The sequence below is a fragment of the Oncorhynchus clarkii genome, chromosome 13 (genome assembly GCF_045791955.1).
Source record: "Oncorhynchus clarkii lewisi isolate Uvic-CL-2024 chromosome 13, UVic_Ocla_1.0, whole genome shotgun sequence".
In the NCBI taxonomy this organism is placed as follows: domain Eukaryota; kingdom Metazoa; phylum Chordata; class Actinopteri; order Salmoniformes; family Salmonidae; genus Oncorhynchus; species Oncorhynchus clarkii.
Window position 1 is genome coordinate 58297079 of NC_092159.1, and position 13583 is coordinate 58310661.

Here is a 13583-nt window from a genome sequence, read left to right on the forward strand (position 1 = left end):
TTTTTTAAGGTATAGGTGACCAACAAATCTGTAACTAACAAACAAATGTGTTTGATACCATTCCACTTATTCCGCTCCGCCAATACCACAAGCCCGTCCTCCCCAATTAAGGTGCCACAAACCTACCGTGGTTCCCAGTCATGAAATCCATAGATTAGGGCCGAATTAAATGCATTTCAATTGACTGATTTCTTTATATGAACTGTTAGTCAGTGAAATCTTTGAAATTGCTGCATGTTGATTTATATTTTTGTTCAGTATAACATTTTCTAACCAAACCTTGATATCTTTAGCTTCTACCAGCGGAGTCATTCTTGTTGGTACAGCCCATCTCAGCAGAGCACACAAAACAGACACCGACTCCCAGCGGAGGGACAGAATGTTCACTCTGTTCAAAGGTTGATCTAAAAGATCTAAAACTGTCTGGTTTCAAATGCCATACACATTGTCATGTGTCTGTAGTGAGGGTGGTAGAAGGCCCCTCAAAGCTGGTGAAAGACTATTGCCTTCAGGGGTGGATGGTGAAGTGGGTTTGGGGATTCACCTTCCTCACAGACATCCTCAGAGTCTGCCTCGATCCCATAGCCACGGATACTAGGTCTGGAGGAGAGGGAAACGTCTTGGGTCTGGCGGTGGTACCTGCGCAGCTGAGTAGAACGGATGTTGCACTGGGAGATGATTTCAAGACGACTCTGCTGCCCTGAGTGAGGAGAGACCATTTCCTGAGGTTTAAAAGGAGGAAGATTACATTTACTACCTGGGTGTATTCACTAGGAACCAAACGGAAACAAATGGCCGAAACAGTTGTCTAACCTGAACTTGTCCAATAAGTATTCTGTTGCACAGCATACATGGTTCGCTACGGTGTGCACTAATGAATACACCTCAGCAGTTTATTCAAACGTCAACCACTTGTGAGGTCAGTGGCTTTTGCGTAGGCCATATTCTCCTCCAGTAATTTTCTGAAACTTCTGACACAGTAAGAAAAGAGACAGGAAACTCATCTAATGACTTATGCAGGTTCTTAGACCCCACATTTTGACCATCCACATAGATGTAGATTTCCGAACCATTGTACATATTTAAAATGTGTGTGGTGCGTTTACACTTATCCAGAGTGACTTACAGTAGTGAGTGAATACGTTTTCATACTGATTCCCGGTAGGAATCGAACACACAACCCTGTGTGCTATGCTCTACCAACTGAGCCACATGGGTAACAGGGCAGAGACAAGAGGAACTGCAACATTTTTGTATGCTCTCAAAATATCACCCATAGTCTCTTTATGAGTCACACAAAAGCCTTTGGCCTGGGTCTTGTTCATTAGAGCACAACGTGGCAAAACCGTTTGCAACGTCAAACGAAAACAAGCATTTATTTGGACAAATTCAGGAAGTACCTCACGGTTTCAAGCCGTTTTCTTCCCTTCTGTGTCTATTAAACACAACCCTGAGGTTTCCCCTTAACAAATCGGCTTGTGACTGAAAGGATGGTCTCACCGATGCTGCGACTGGGCATGGAGGACAGGACCCTCAGGGTGGCGGTAGACCAGCTCTTCCTGACCAGAAGGTTGGTCTGTATGGATTCCTCACTCCTCTCATCTGCCCGCTCTCTGACATCACTCATCTGGCTGGCCAGCCTATCTGTGGGGAACATATGATTGAATATGATTAATCAGATGATAAAATATATTCAGTAAGACACACTGTACTGGCCTTGGTCGTTTTCATTAGGGCATGCAATGGAAAATTATTTTAAAAAATGTTTCAACTGCAAACATTTCTTATTGAACAAGTCCAAGTAGCCTCTCCTTGTTTCATTCAGTTTTGTTACATTTGGTGCCTAATGAACACGACCCTGGTGGTAGTCTGCTTGTGCTTTATCCAACTCCTCTGTGTATTATGTTCTTTGTCATACATGTAGGCATGGCAATGATAAAGACAAGTTGGCTACAGCACAGTATGGGACCAGGCTAACACTGTTATGGACGTAGTGGTTATCAGAGGGAGTTAGAAGATATCAGTCCTCACCTCAATGAGCATATCAGTTCACTGGAAAACATTCACTTGTAACAAACTGGCTACGTCCTAAAAGACAACCGATTGCCCACATAGTGCACTACTTTTGACCAGGGCCCATAGGGAATAGGGTGCCACTTGGGATACAACCACATATAGAAGTACCTCTGCCTTCTGTTGTAAGGACCTCCATTTCCAGGGTTTCAGGACTGCCACTCTCCAGACCTGTTCCCGTCATAGAGTCCTGGGCCGTATCATCACCCCTAAGACTCCTGGTCGTAAACAAATGCACACACACACAGCAGTGTTATTCTAGTGGTTAGAGCGTTGGGCCAGTAACCGGAAGGTTGCGGGATCGAATCCCCGAGCTGACAAGGTCAAAATCTGTCATTCTGCCCCTGAGCAAGACAGTTAACCCACTATTCCCCCACACCTCTCTGATTCAGAGGGGTTGGGTTAAATGCGGAAGACACATTTAAGTTGGACAACTGACTAGGTATCCACCTTTCCCTTATTCTTGGTTTTATCTACATATAAAAACACATTCAATATGAATTATGCAACAATTGAGGAAAAAATAGCCAGTGCTTGTAGATGTTATGATTTCCTATTCTCAGGACAATGATTAATCGAACAAAAGGATCCAATGTTGCCAAGGCAACTGGGGTCACTGGAACATATCCAAAAGAGAGAAACAGACCAGAGGACAAATAACTGCTTCTAAATGCTAGTAAAACTAAGCACATGCTCTTCAACCGATCGCTGCCCGCACCCGCCCGCCTGACTAGCATCACTACTCTGGACGGTTCTGACTTAGAATATGTGGACAACTACAAATACCTAGGAGTCTGGTTAGACTGTAAACTGTCCTTCCACTCACATTAAACATCTCCAATCCAAAATTAAATCAAGAATCTGCTTCCTATTTCGCAACAAACACCTCCTTCACTCATGCTGCCAAACATACCCTCGTAAAACTGACTATACTACAGATCCTTGACTTCGGCGATGTCATTTACAAAATAGCCCCCAACACTCTACTCAGTAAATTGGATGGAGCCTATCATAGTGCCAACCGTTTTGTCACCAAAGCCCCATATACTACCCACCACTGCAACCTCTATGCTCTCGTTGGCTGGCCCTCACTACATATCCGTCGCCAAACCCACTGGCTCCAGGTCATCTACAAGTCTCTGCTAGGTAAAGCCCCGCCTTATCTCAGCTCACTGGTCACCATAGCAACACCAAACTGTAGCACACACTCCAGCAGGTATATCTTACTGGTCATCCCCAAAGCCAACACTTACTTTGGCCGCCTTTCCTTCCAGTTCTCTGCTGCCAATGACTGGAACGAATTGCAAAAATCTCTGAAACTGGAGTCTTATATCTCCCTCTCGAACTTTAAGAATCAGCTGTCAGAGCAGCTTACATTTGCACGCACTGCACATAGATTCTTCTATTTTTCTTTTCTATTGTGTTATTGACTGTACGTTTGTTTATGTGTAAGCCTGTGTTGTTGTTTTTGTCACACTGCTTTGCTTAATCTTGGCCAGGTCGCAGTTGTAAAAGAGAACTTGTTTTCAACTGGCCTACCTGGTTAAATAAAAAGGTGAAATAAAAATTAAATAAATAAATGAAAATCATTTTTCTGTAAAAAAAATTCTGTGTACACTTTAACTACTAAAACCACATATAATGTATGTAGAACAGATAATGAAGCTACATATTTTAAATAAGATTGTCTTTGAGAACTAACATTCACTAAACAAACACTAGACAGTCTGGGAGAAACTAAAATTCCTAAATGTCACTGCAATAAAGAAGCACTTTTTTATCAACTTCCACTGTACTCCAAAAGCTCTTTGCTTCAGTTTGCTCCTCAAATCAACCTTGGTTAGAGAGCGGCAGTGTTCCCTTCCCTTGCAACCATACAGTAGTTGGACAGCGTTAAAGGAACTTTTGAATGGGATGTTTAGACCTTGACTAATCTCACGTGAACAGACTGCATAAACATAAATGGTCATCCAGTATCTGACCAAATTACGCAATAATGTTGTTCCGGGTTAACTGAGATTAAACCTTGACCTATTCCAAACTAATGATGTCCTATGCACCAACTATGTACAACCAGACAGAGAGAGTGTGTGAAACTAGAACTAACAACGAGGAACAACAATGCACACACAATAATGCAGTATCTCCTGCAGAATATGCAACTGTGGACAGACATGGGCTACAAAACACAGCTCTACTTAAACATCCCGCCATTAACAGAGAGATGAGAGTAAAGAGCAACTTACTCTAATTCAAGCTCCATTATAGGTCTCAGATTGAAGTCCACACTGTATGCCATCCTCCTGGCCTTCACTCTGCGTGGCCACACCTGTCTGTCTGTATCATGGACTTACCCTTTTCCAATCAGACAGAACCATAGGGGAGCACACCAAGAAGAAAGGATTGGTGGAACAGAGGTACTGTTGCGTTGTGTTACTGTAGTTAGTGCATCGTCCCAGTCTTGTCTTCCAGTTCCCAGGAGAGGGAACTATTAGGAGCTCTTAGTGGGTGGGTTTAGGAGTTAGGACTTTGTCTGACCAACTTACACTCTCAACTCATTATCTACCAAACCCAAAATATGAAGAAAAAAAAAAGACTGACGGAAGGGTTGTTTCACAATCAAAAGAAGACTATAGAGGAAGTGGTCCCTCCCACAGACCACTAGTGTACTCCTTCCTCCGTCCTCCATCCTCCCAAAGATCCTTATCACAGGCAATGTGCCATGTTCACATGTTATCAGGAACTTCTTCAACAGGAATTGAGAGGAACTTATGGAGGTTAAAGAAAATAAAAACAATCAAGGACTAACCATCCATTATATCAACATTATTGTTGTAAGCATACATTGTTTACATTTAATTCATTTACAAACAGAGTAAAACAAGCTTTCGGGTTCTGACGGGGTAGTACAGTTGAGCTAAGCCCATGAGGCATTTAAGTTCTATTCTGCAAAAATGTATGTAGAAATTGCTTACTGCCCCTTTAAGCTCCCTCTTGGATCTAGTTGAGTTCATTTTACTAAAGAAAAACAATAACACAGTATGTATATTTCTAATAACTAGTTTCTGGAATACCTTTGGATTTTATATAAAGCTATCCAACAAAATGTATTAAATAAATTCATCCAGAGTTTCTAAGTGATTGACAGCAGTGGAGGCTGGTAGGCGGAGCTATAAGATGACAGCTCATTGTAATGGCTGTAATGGAATCATTGAAACAGTATGAAACATATGGAAACCTCAAGTTTGAGTCCGTTCCAATAACTCCATTCCAGCCATTACACAGAGCCCGTCCTCCTATAACTGTTCCCAACAGCCTCCACTAATTAACAGCTGTGAATTGATTCAATGTGTTAGTTCCATTTCCACAGGTTTCCAGATGGAAACACAATAGAAACAACACCAGTCAATACACTAAACTTCTGAATCATAATTCATAGGCAGTAGCCTATGACTTAGCAAAACTGCATATGTATTGTAACTGCAAAAATAAACTTCAAATTGAATAGGTTGATGCATAAGACTTGCATTATCGATGTATGTTCTACCCCTCACCATTTCTGAAGACTTCATTTTTTCAAGACTGCCATGCACAGAACCAAATCACCAATCAACTTTCAGCTCGAGCGGATTTCTCTGGCGCAGACTCAACCAATGAAATACATTCTCCTCATTAGAGGTGTGTTCATTATGCGAAAAGTTTCGAAAACGTTAATAAAATATTTCCAAATGAATGTCAAGTTTATTCTAGACAGTTTGAATACATTTTGTAAGTCAATGTAACATTCTAATTGCAATCCTGCATTACAGTGGTGCACAACTAAAATGCATTGGCACATCACTAAAGAATAAAATGAAGTGAATATATAATTCATAATAAACTGTCTCTCACAGCAGGAATCCCTTGTGTGCTACTGCTGTCCTCTAGTGGTAAACCTACATTATGAATGGAGTTTAGTGGGATAGGATAGCAGTTGTTTGAGACGATATTAGTTAGAGAATCTAAAATATTGAAGTGAATAACAGTGATATGCAGACCTCACAACAACACCAATAAATGTTTTCTATTTGGTGGTCAATGTGCAATGTTTTCATGTCCAAAGCACATTACACAGCCTGTGTCCCAATCAAAAGGCAACATCCTTGCTGATTGGGAGGCCAGTGGAGGCTGCTGGGGGAAGAACGGACCATAATAATGGCTGGAACGGCGCAAACGGAATGGCATCAAACACATGGAAACCATGGAAACCATGTGTTGGATGTATTTGATACCATTCCACCAATTCTGCTCCAGCCATTACCATGAGCCTGTCCTCCATAATTAAGGTGCCACCAACCTCCTGTGGATGCCACCATCATAGCCTATGGAAGGTGGTTGTTCCTAGGGGTATCATTGCAAATACTGCCTTGATGATGACAATAACGATGAATTATATATTATACACTATAGCCAGAATTATATTTTATCTTGCTCTCTTCCACACCATAATGTCAGCCACTAGGCTACATAAGCCTATCTATTATTCTCAAAGCGTGTGAAAATGAAGTTGATAACAAGTTAATAAAGATACAAGCCATTGTGTACACAATGGGGTGTGTGTAAGGGGACACAGACACATAGAGAGAGGATAGATGCTTATTTATTTTGTACAAACCCTTTGAAAATGTGTGATAATGTGACAATACTGAACACTATGGTCAAAAGGTCACTGTGAGAGTAGCAGTACCCCCATTTATTTGAAGCAATTATTAGTCCTATGAAGAAAAAAAATCATAGAGATGACGTGGTCATTGTCCGGGGCGGTTCTTTAACTTTTCAGGAAATGAGAGTGAAAACAAAACCACAGATCTGCAACTTCACAAATGAGACCTGCGCATAGTCATTTTCTAGCTGAAGTTGGGACATATTAATCGGCATAAAAATATATATATAAAAAATGGAATCTGGTGCCTATGGGGCCTCGCTGGCCGGAGGTGACTTCGATTTTATGAGCTTTATTAAACAACCTCAAACCATAGTCCGCATCTTGAGCTGGGTGAGTGATTTACTCTAGGTTGACAGCCAGCTAAGCGTGTTATCTTAGGAAACTTTTGAAGTAGCTAACGTTAGCTAGCAACCATAGCGAGCTGTCTGTTTAACTACAGTGCACATCACAGTTGTATTTTCTTTTTATGTAAAAGCTTTGCGCATCAAGGCAAGAAGACAACATGAAAGAGTTGTTGACCTGTTTTCTAGTTTGTGATGTTGTGGAAAAGTTGCGAATGACACTTGGCTAATGCTAGCTAACAGGCTATCCAGCTGTGTTCTAGTAGGGAACTTTTACTCGTGACCAGTTTAGCTGTGTCAACCAAACTAAGCGTTTTGCCAACTGTTGATGATGGTAGTTGTAAGCCTGCCAACGGCCAGCTTTTGAGCTACAGATGTTAGTAGCTTGCTGCTGTAACTTTAGCTCGCTGGCATGACGTGGAAGAGGTTTGTTTAGCTACTATCTGATCAACTGTCAGTCTGACAGATCCACCACACGGTCATCCCATCAATTTCCGTACCCCTGTAAAAGTTCTGCAAGGATAGCTGTGATGACAATTTGTTTGCATGCAACTATCTATATTATTTTAAGATGGACAATATGTTTCGTTTAATGGGGAAAAACATGTTCATTGATGTTGCATTACACTTCAATGTCAAGAAGAGATCTTGGATGCACTGAGCTAGCTAACCAAAAGCCCCATTGGATACCAATCGGAAATCATCATGGGATACAGGTCATGGGGCCCCAGTTTGGTTGTTTTCACTTAAAAACCCCAATGGGGTGACCGAGGGGCAAGCTCAACGCAACTTGCAACTGCTCAGTTCACTTGCCCCAGGCAACCCAAAAAATTGACCCAGAAAAAAGATACATTTATTTTTCGTGTCTCTGTTTCACAATTTTCCTTCAATTCTTAAGTGGCTGATGTGTCTCACCGGAGAAAGCATCCGATCGAGTGAAACAGGCTACACATACAGGAGACAGAGGAGCACTATCTATCTGATGCTGTCTGGTCAAAAGGAGCATGACATTGTTGCCGCCTGTAGCATTGAATGCAAGGGAAGCCAGCAAGCATTTGGCTTCCCTTGATACAAATAAAATAATAGCCAATCAGCGTTGCGCTAAACTGAGTGAGCCCACACATTTCACCCACGCACTGCTATAGCTGTCCAAAGGGTTTCAATGGGAATTCCAATAGAATGCACATTTTGTGGTTGATCGAGTAGCCGACTACAGGTCGGCTTCATAAGGCTGTCCACATCCACCACAGGTCGGCTTCATAAGGCTGTCCACATCCACTACAGGTCGGCTTCATAAGGCTGTCCACATCCACTACAGGTCGGCTTCATAAGGCTGTCCACATCCACTACAGGTCGGCTTCATAAGGCTGCCCACATCCACTACAGGTCGGCTTCATAAGGCTGTCCACATCCACTACAGGACGGCTTCATAAGGCTGTCCACATCCACTACAGGCTGGCTTCATAAGGCTGTCCACATCCACTACAGGTCGGCTTCATAAGGCTGCCCACATCAGGTCGGCTTCATAAGGCTGTCCACATCCACTACAGGTCGGCTTCATAAGGCTGTCCACATCCACTACAGGCCGGCTTCATAATGCTGTCCACATCCACTACAGGTTGGCTTCATAAGGCTGTCCACCTCCACATCAGGTCGGCTTCATAAGGCTGTCCACATCCACTACAGGTCGGCTTCATAAGGCTGTCCACATCCACTACAGGCCGGCTTCATAATGCTGTCCACATCCACTACAGGTCGGCTTCATAAGGCTGTCCACATCCACTACGGGTCGGCTTCATAAGGCTGTCCACATCCACTACAGGTCGGCTTCATAAGGCTGTCCACATCCACTACGGGTCAACCCCTGAAATCATACCAAACATACACAATGGCTTGAAAGTTAAGCATTTCACTGTACTTGTGCTTGTGACAATAGAACTTGAACCCACACCCCTTGAAGTTATCCTCTACCGTTACGCCTCCCTCCAGACATATTACCTTTCATGTTTTTTTTCCCAGGACGTACTGTATGTCCTCGTGTGATTGGTTACAGGTTGTCTAACACTGTGCTACACCTGTCTTAGATGATAACAGGCCTATGTGATAATATGATAACAGGCCTATGTGATAATATGATAACAGTCTTCTATGATAACAGGCCTATGTGATAATATGATAACAGGCCTATGTGATAATATGATAACAGTCTTCTATGATAACAGGCCTATGTGATAATATGATAACAGTCTTCTATAATAACAAGCCTTTGTGATAATATGATAACAGGCCTATGTGATAATATGATAACAGTCTTCTATGATAACAGGCCTATGTGATAATATGATAACAGTCTTCTATGATAACAGGCCTATGTGATAATATGATAACAGTCTTCTATGATAACAGGCCTATGTGATAATATGATAACAGGCCTATGTGATAATATGATAACAGTCTTCTATGATAACAGGCCTATGTGATAATATGATAACAGTCTTCTATGATAACAGGCCTATGTGATAATATGATAAGTATTCTATGATAACAGGCCTATGTGATAATATGATAACAGGCCTATGTGATAATATGATAACAGGCCTATGTGACGGACCCCAAGGTGTTCTAACTGACATGTTGTTGTCTCTTCAGATCTTTTCCATAGTGGTGTTTGCCACCATCACTGGAGAAGGCTATGTCAACCCTTCACTCCTGCCTGACACCAAATGCATGTTCAACAGGAATGACAGCGCATGCGGCTTCGGAGTGGGTATCGGAATTTTGGCCTTTCTCGCCTGCGTCGTCTTCATCATACTGGACGCGTACTTCCCTCAGATCAGCAACGCCAAAGAGAGGAAGAACATTGTCACTGTTGACTTGGTCTTCTCTGGTTAGGGGAAAACATTTGCTTGTGATACTCCAATGCTAAATCTGTAAGGCTGTAGTTTGGCACCCAGAACTGACACTTATGGACAGATTTTTCAACGATAATCTTGGCAACACTTCATATGAATAGCTTCCTTACAATGCATTACAAGCAGGTTTATAATGCCTTATGCCATGCACAATTCACTATACATAAAAAGTTGGGTACTAAAGGTGCACTGCTTATGAACATCTATAACTACACTCATAGTGTAGTTGCTCATATGGCGTTATGAATGCACTTATAATGCATTAGGAAGAGGGAATTCGTAGGAAATGTTACCATAAACTATACTTTCCCTCCTCTGTCAGGAGTGTGGACGTTGTTCTGGTTCATCTGCTTCTGTGTCCTGGCCAATCAGTGGTCTCACACCACCGAAGTAGCAGGCATCCCTGTCGACGCCGCCCGAGCCGTAGTGGCCTTCTCCTTCTTCTCCATTGTCACTTGGGTGAGTCAGTCTTCTCTCTCTCTCTCTCTCTCTTTTGTCTCTCAACTGTCATGTTACTATTTGAAACTGCTAGCTGCAGCTGGTCTGAGCGGTCGACAGTGAATACCCTAACCCGCTAGTAATTAATGCTGATTGTTAGCATTCTGACTTTCTACAGGCTGTCAGGCAAGAACAAGGCAGATGTGTCCTTTTCCAGAGCATTTATATCTCTTGGTCACCACCACACACACACATAGAAGTCATCTTTGTGGTTCTATAAGGAAAGGAGAATACATGTACATATTAACAGTGATAATGCAACTATATAATATGACATGTATATAGATTAAATAGTGTAGCATAGCATTTCAGACCCATATTCACATAACTACAGATGGGGAGAGGCTAATCACTGATGAGGCTGCCAGTCAGGATTCATGTCTCTGTCTCTTATCAAGCTAGAGGTGCAAGCGCCAGCGCACCAGGCATTCTAGAATCTTCTACTTATCTTACACATAACACTCTCTGGCAGTAATTGTAACATGCACATAATGCTCTACATCTGCATTGCTTGCTGTTTTAGGCTGGGTTTCTGTATACGTGCCTGTGACACATGTTATGGGATTTTTCAAAACTTATTTACCAATATTTCCTCTCACAGGCTCTATTGACTACATTTGCTTATACAAGATATCGCAGAGGAGTGACTGACATTGACCAGGGCTACACAGACCCAGCCAAAGACTACAGCACTCCTTACCCATCCACCTCCGCCTATCCCCCGTACCCCACCAGTGGGCCAGAGGGCTACCAGCAGTCCCCTTTCACCCCCCAAAACCAAGAGCATCCAGCACCATACCAGCCCCCGTCTTACTGAGGGACTGGACCATTGACCAGATTTGGGGGGGAGTTTGAGTTTTTAAGTTGCCATTGGTGCCTGTAGCCTGGTCCCAGATCTGTTTGTGCTGTCTTGCCAACTCCTACGGTCATGCCAAACACAAAAAGATCTGGGACCAGGCTATGTTTCCTCAGCTATGTGGACTGATCTCAGCACTCCACTGGTCCTCTCCTTTCACCTAACTGTTTAAGTCTTAGCTGGTGTTGCGCTTACATAATGAAGGGTGTGCTGACATGATTTCAGTTGGTATTCATATTGTAGTTTAGGTTGTGAATGGATATTTTACTGCATTTTTATACATACAACTAGAGTGCCTGAGCTGAGCTTCAGGTAGAATCTAAGGAAAACTGTTACTAGGGTAAAACCTAGAATGCCATGGAAAAATACGAGATTCAGAGTGCCATCACCACTTGAAGTAACTGCCATATGTTCTTTCTGTTGTTCTCTGCACTGTTTGTCTTGTAACATATGTAATGCAGTCATGTGGACACTGAAGTTCAGATCAAACCACTAAAACATATGTCGCTGTCGCTGGGAACATTGCTTTGTATTGCAATTAATGAGGCTATGCTATGCTATGCTATGCTATGCTATGGACACACTGTATTTTTCTATGCTGCCTAATCCAGTTATATGGTATAGTGCATATACAAATACCTTCTGATCATTTCAATGTATTTCAACGTTCTAGCCAGCCCAAGATATCAGAACTTATTGCCATATATCTAGAAATCAAATGTATTGCTAAATTATTGACAAACGTTTTTGTTTTTCTCTGCAAACCCATAATTTTATTTGTCCCAATAATGGGTGCACTGTCTGAAAAATGCTACCTTTAACGACTACTGTATATCAGTGCTTTTAAAAACCACCACTGAACTCACTCAGAGCCTATTTCCTGTACCCAGTTTAAACCTACTTCTGGACTGAAACTCACGCTTAATGGAAAAGCTCCATTGCAAGTAGATTTTCGTCCAGGAATAGGTTTATTAATCTTGGTCTGGGAAACCAGACGTACATTTTTGGGGGGGTAAATTGGATAACGCGTTATCTTTCTGTCATGTGAATGTCATTTGTAGTACATGCTCCCAAGTCATGTTAACCCTTTCATTTGATCTTTATTGTAGTTTCAAACGAGTCTGTAATATATTTGGTAAACGAGGGTGTGTTTAGTATCAGGAACGCCCTCTCCTCAACTTGTTTGTCTCCTACCTTCATCTATTCCGAACGTGCCTGGGAACAGTTTTATTCAGTTCTGGTGTGTTCTTGTCCATGACACACCCCTTTTCAGACAAACTCATATCAGAATTGTCATAGATGAGTTTAACAAAATACCATCTAGTAGGTAATATATACAGTATATTGAATTGTAATGGTATTGAAAGAAATTGAGTAGGCTGCCAGTACGTTGCAATAAACTCTAGTGAACTATTAACATAATATATTTATAAAATAATACTTATGGGAGCAGTCAGCATACTACATTAGGACACTCAACTGCAATGTGTTTTGACTACTAGTCTTCCTCAGGCAGCATTGTGATATTAGATTGAAAATTGTTATGTAAATGACCTATGCCCTTTAATCCTCCTGGGCATGACAATGACTTCCATACAGTACCAGAGTAAGAACCTTCATCAAAAACGACATGGTCCTGCCTTTGTTCTTGGTATATCTATGGTACAAGCTCATTTATTTACATTCTCTCTGATGAAGTGATCTCACCAATTATTATGCCCTCTGTCTTGGGTTTCAAGATAGCACTGAGCTTTGCAGTCTGTTGCACAAAGTGCCTTATAAAAGCATACTACACCACCAACCGAACCTTTGCCAAATAAAGTCTTTTCCTGTTTGGAGACTGGCCCATTTTTTATTTTTTAAAGAAGGGTGTATTCCAAAGGCAAATATTTGAGCAGCCGCTAAGGAGGGAGAGTAAAGGAGCCGGTGAAAAGTAGATAAGGTTTACAACTATAACTAGTAAGGCTATTTGTGCTCACTCTGGGTGGGCCCTGTGTGTCACCTCTAGTTATGTTTCACATTGGACGCGGAGTTTACTGAAAACCGACATTGTGCAACATAAACATCCCATGACTCTTGTCAATTTTTCAATATATGCCAATGCCAGGAACCTTTCACTACTAGCATAGTGTGTGGTATTTGAAGTCTAGCACCGTCACTGCTATCACGGACATGAGCTTGTTCGACATTGCATGCGA

At 42.0% G+C, this 13583-nt stretch overlaps 2 protein-coding genes across 3 annotated transcripts; one reads left to right on the top strand and one right to left on the bottom strand.

The window, feature by feature from the left end:
- Positions 1 to 482: 482 nt before the first annotated feature.
- LOC139423604 (transmembrane channel-like protein 6) lies at positions 483 to 2263 on the bottom strand. The gene is made up of 3 exons (XM_071175190.1): positions 2185 to 2263; positions 1501 to 1644; positions 483 to 700 (listed from the first exon to the last, which is right to left on the bottom strand). The coding sequence occupies exons 1-3, from the start codon at positions 2255 to 2257 to the stop codon at positions 483 to 485; spliced, it is 435 nt and encodes a 144-aa protein (XP_071031291.1). The 5' UTR covers positions 2258 to 2263.
- Positions 2264 to 6826: 4563 nt separating this feature from the next.
- On the top strand, positions 6827 to 13223 carry LOC139365166 (synaptogyrin 2a). 2 transcript variants are annotated; one of them, XM_071102606.1, is made up of 5 exons: positions 6827 to 7108; positions 9769 to 10006; positions 10354 to 10490; positions 11131 to 11191; positions 11487 to 13223. In XM_071102606.1, exons 1-5 carry the CDS (start codon positions 7010 to 7012, stop codon positions 11555 to 11557), a joined length of 606 nt encoding a protein of 201 aa, XP_070958707.1. In that variant the 5' UTR covers positions 6827 to 7009; the 3' UTR covers positions 11558 to 13223. The 2 variants fall into 2 exon arrangements, with proteins under 2 accessions (XP_070958707.1, XP_070958706.1); XM_071102605.1 differs by having other exon boundaries at positions 6866 to 7108; positions 11131 to 11594.
- Positions 13224 to 13583: the final 360 nt, after the last annotated feature.

Bases quoted from the DNA above. Each gene is read 5' to 3' on its own strand.
- LOC139365166 (XM_071102605.1), top strand. From the start codon at position 7,010: ATGGAATCTGGTGCCTATGGGGCCTCGCTGGCCGGAGGTGACTTCGAT. The intron at 7,109-9,768 runs GTGAGTGATTTA...TTGTCTCTTCAG, and splicing joins TAGTCCGCATCTTGAGCTGG to ATCTTTTCCATAGTGGTGTT. The intron at 10,007-10,353 runs GTTAGGGGAAAA...CTCCTCTGTCAG, and splicing joins TGTTGACTTGGTCTTCTCTG to GAGTGTGGACGTTGTTCTGG.
- LOC139423604 (XM_071175190.1), bottom strand. From the start codon at position 2,257: ATGACGGGAACAGGTCTGGAGAGTGGCAGTCCTGAAACCCTGGAAATG. The intron at 1,645-2,184 runs GTACTTCTATAT...TGTTCCCCACAG, and splicing joins CCTTACAACAGAAGGCAGAG to ATAGGCTGGCCAGCCAGATG. The intron at 701-1,500 runs GTGAGACCATCC...CTCCTCACTCAG, and splicing joins CATGCCCAGTCGCAGCATCG to GGCAGCAGAGTCGTCTTGAA.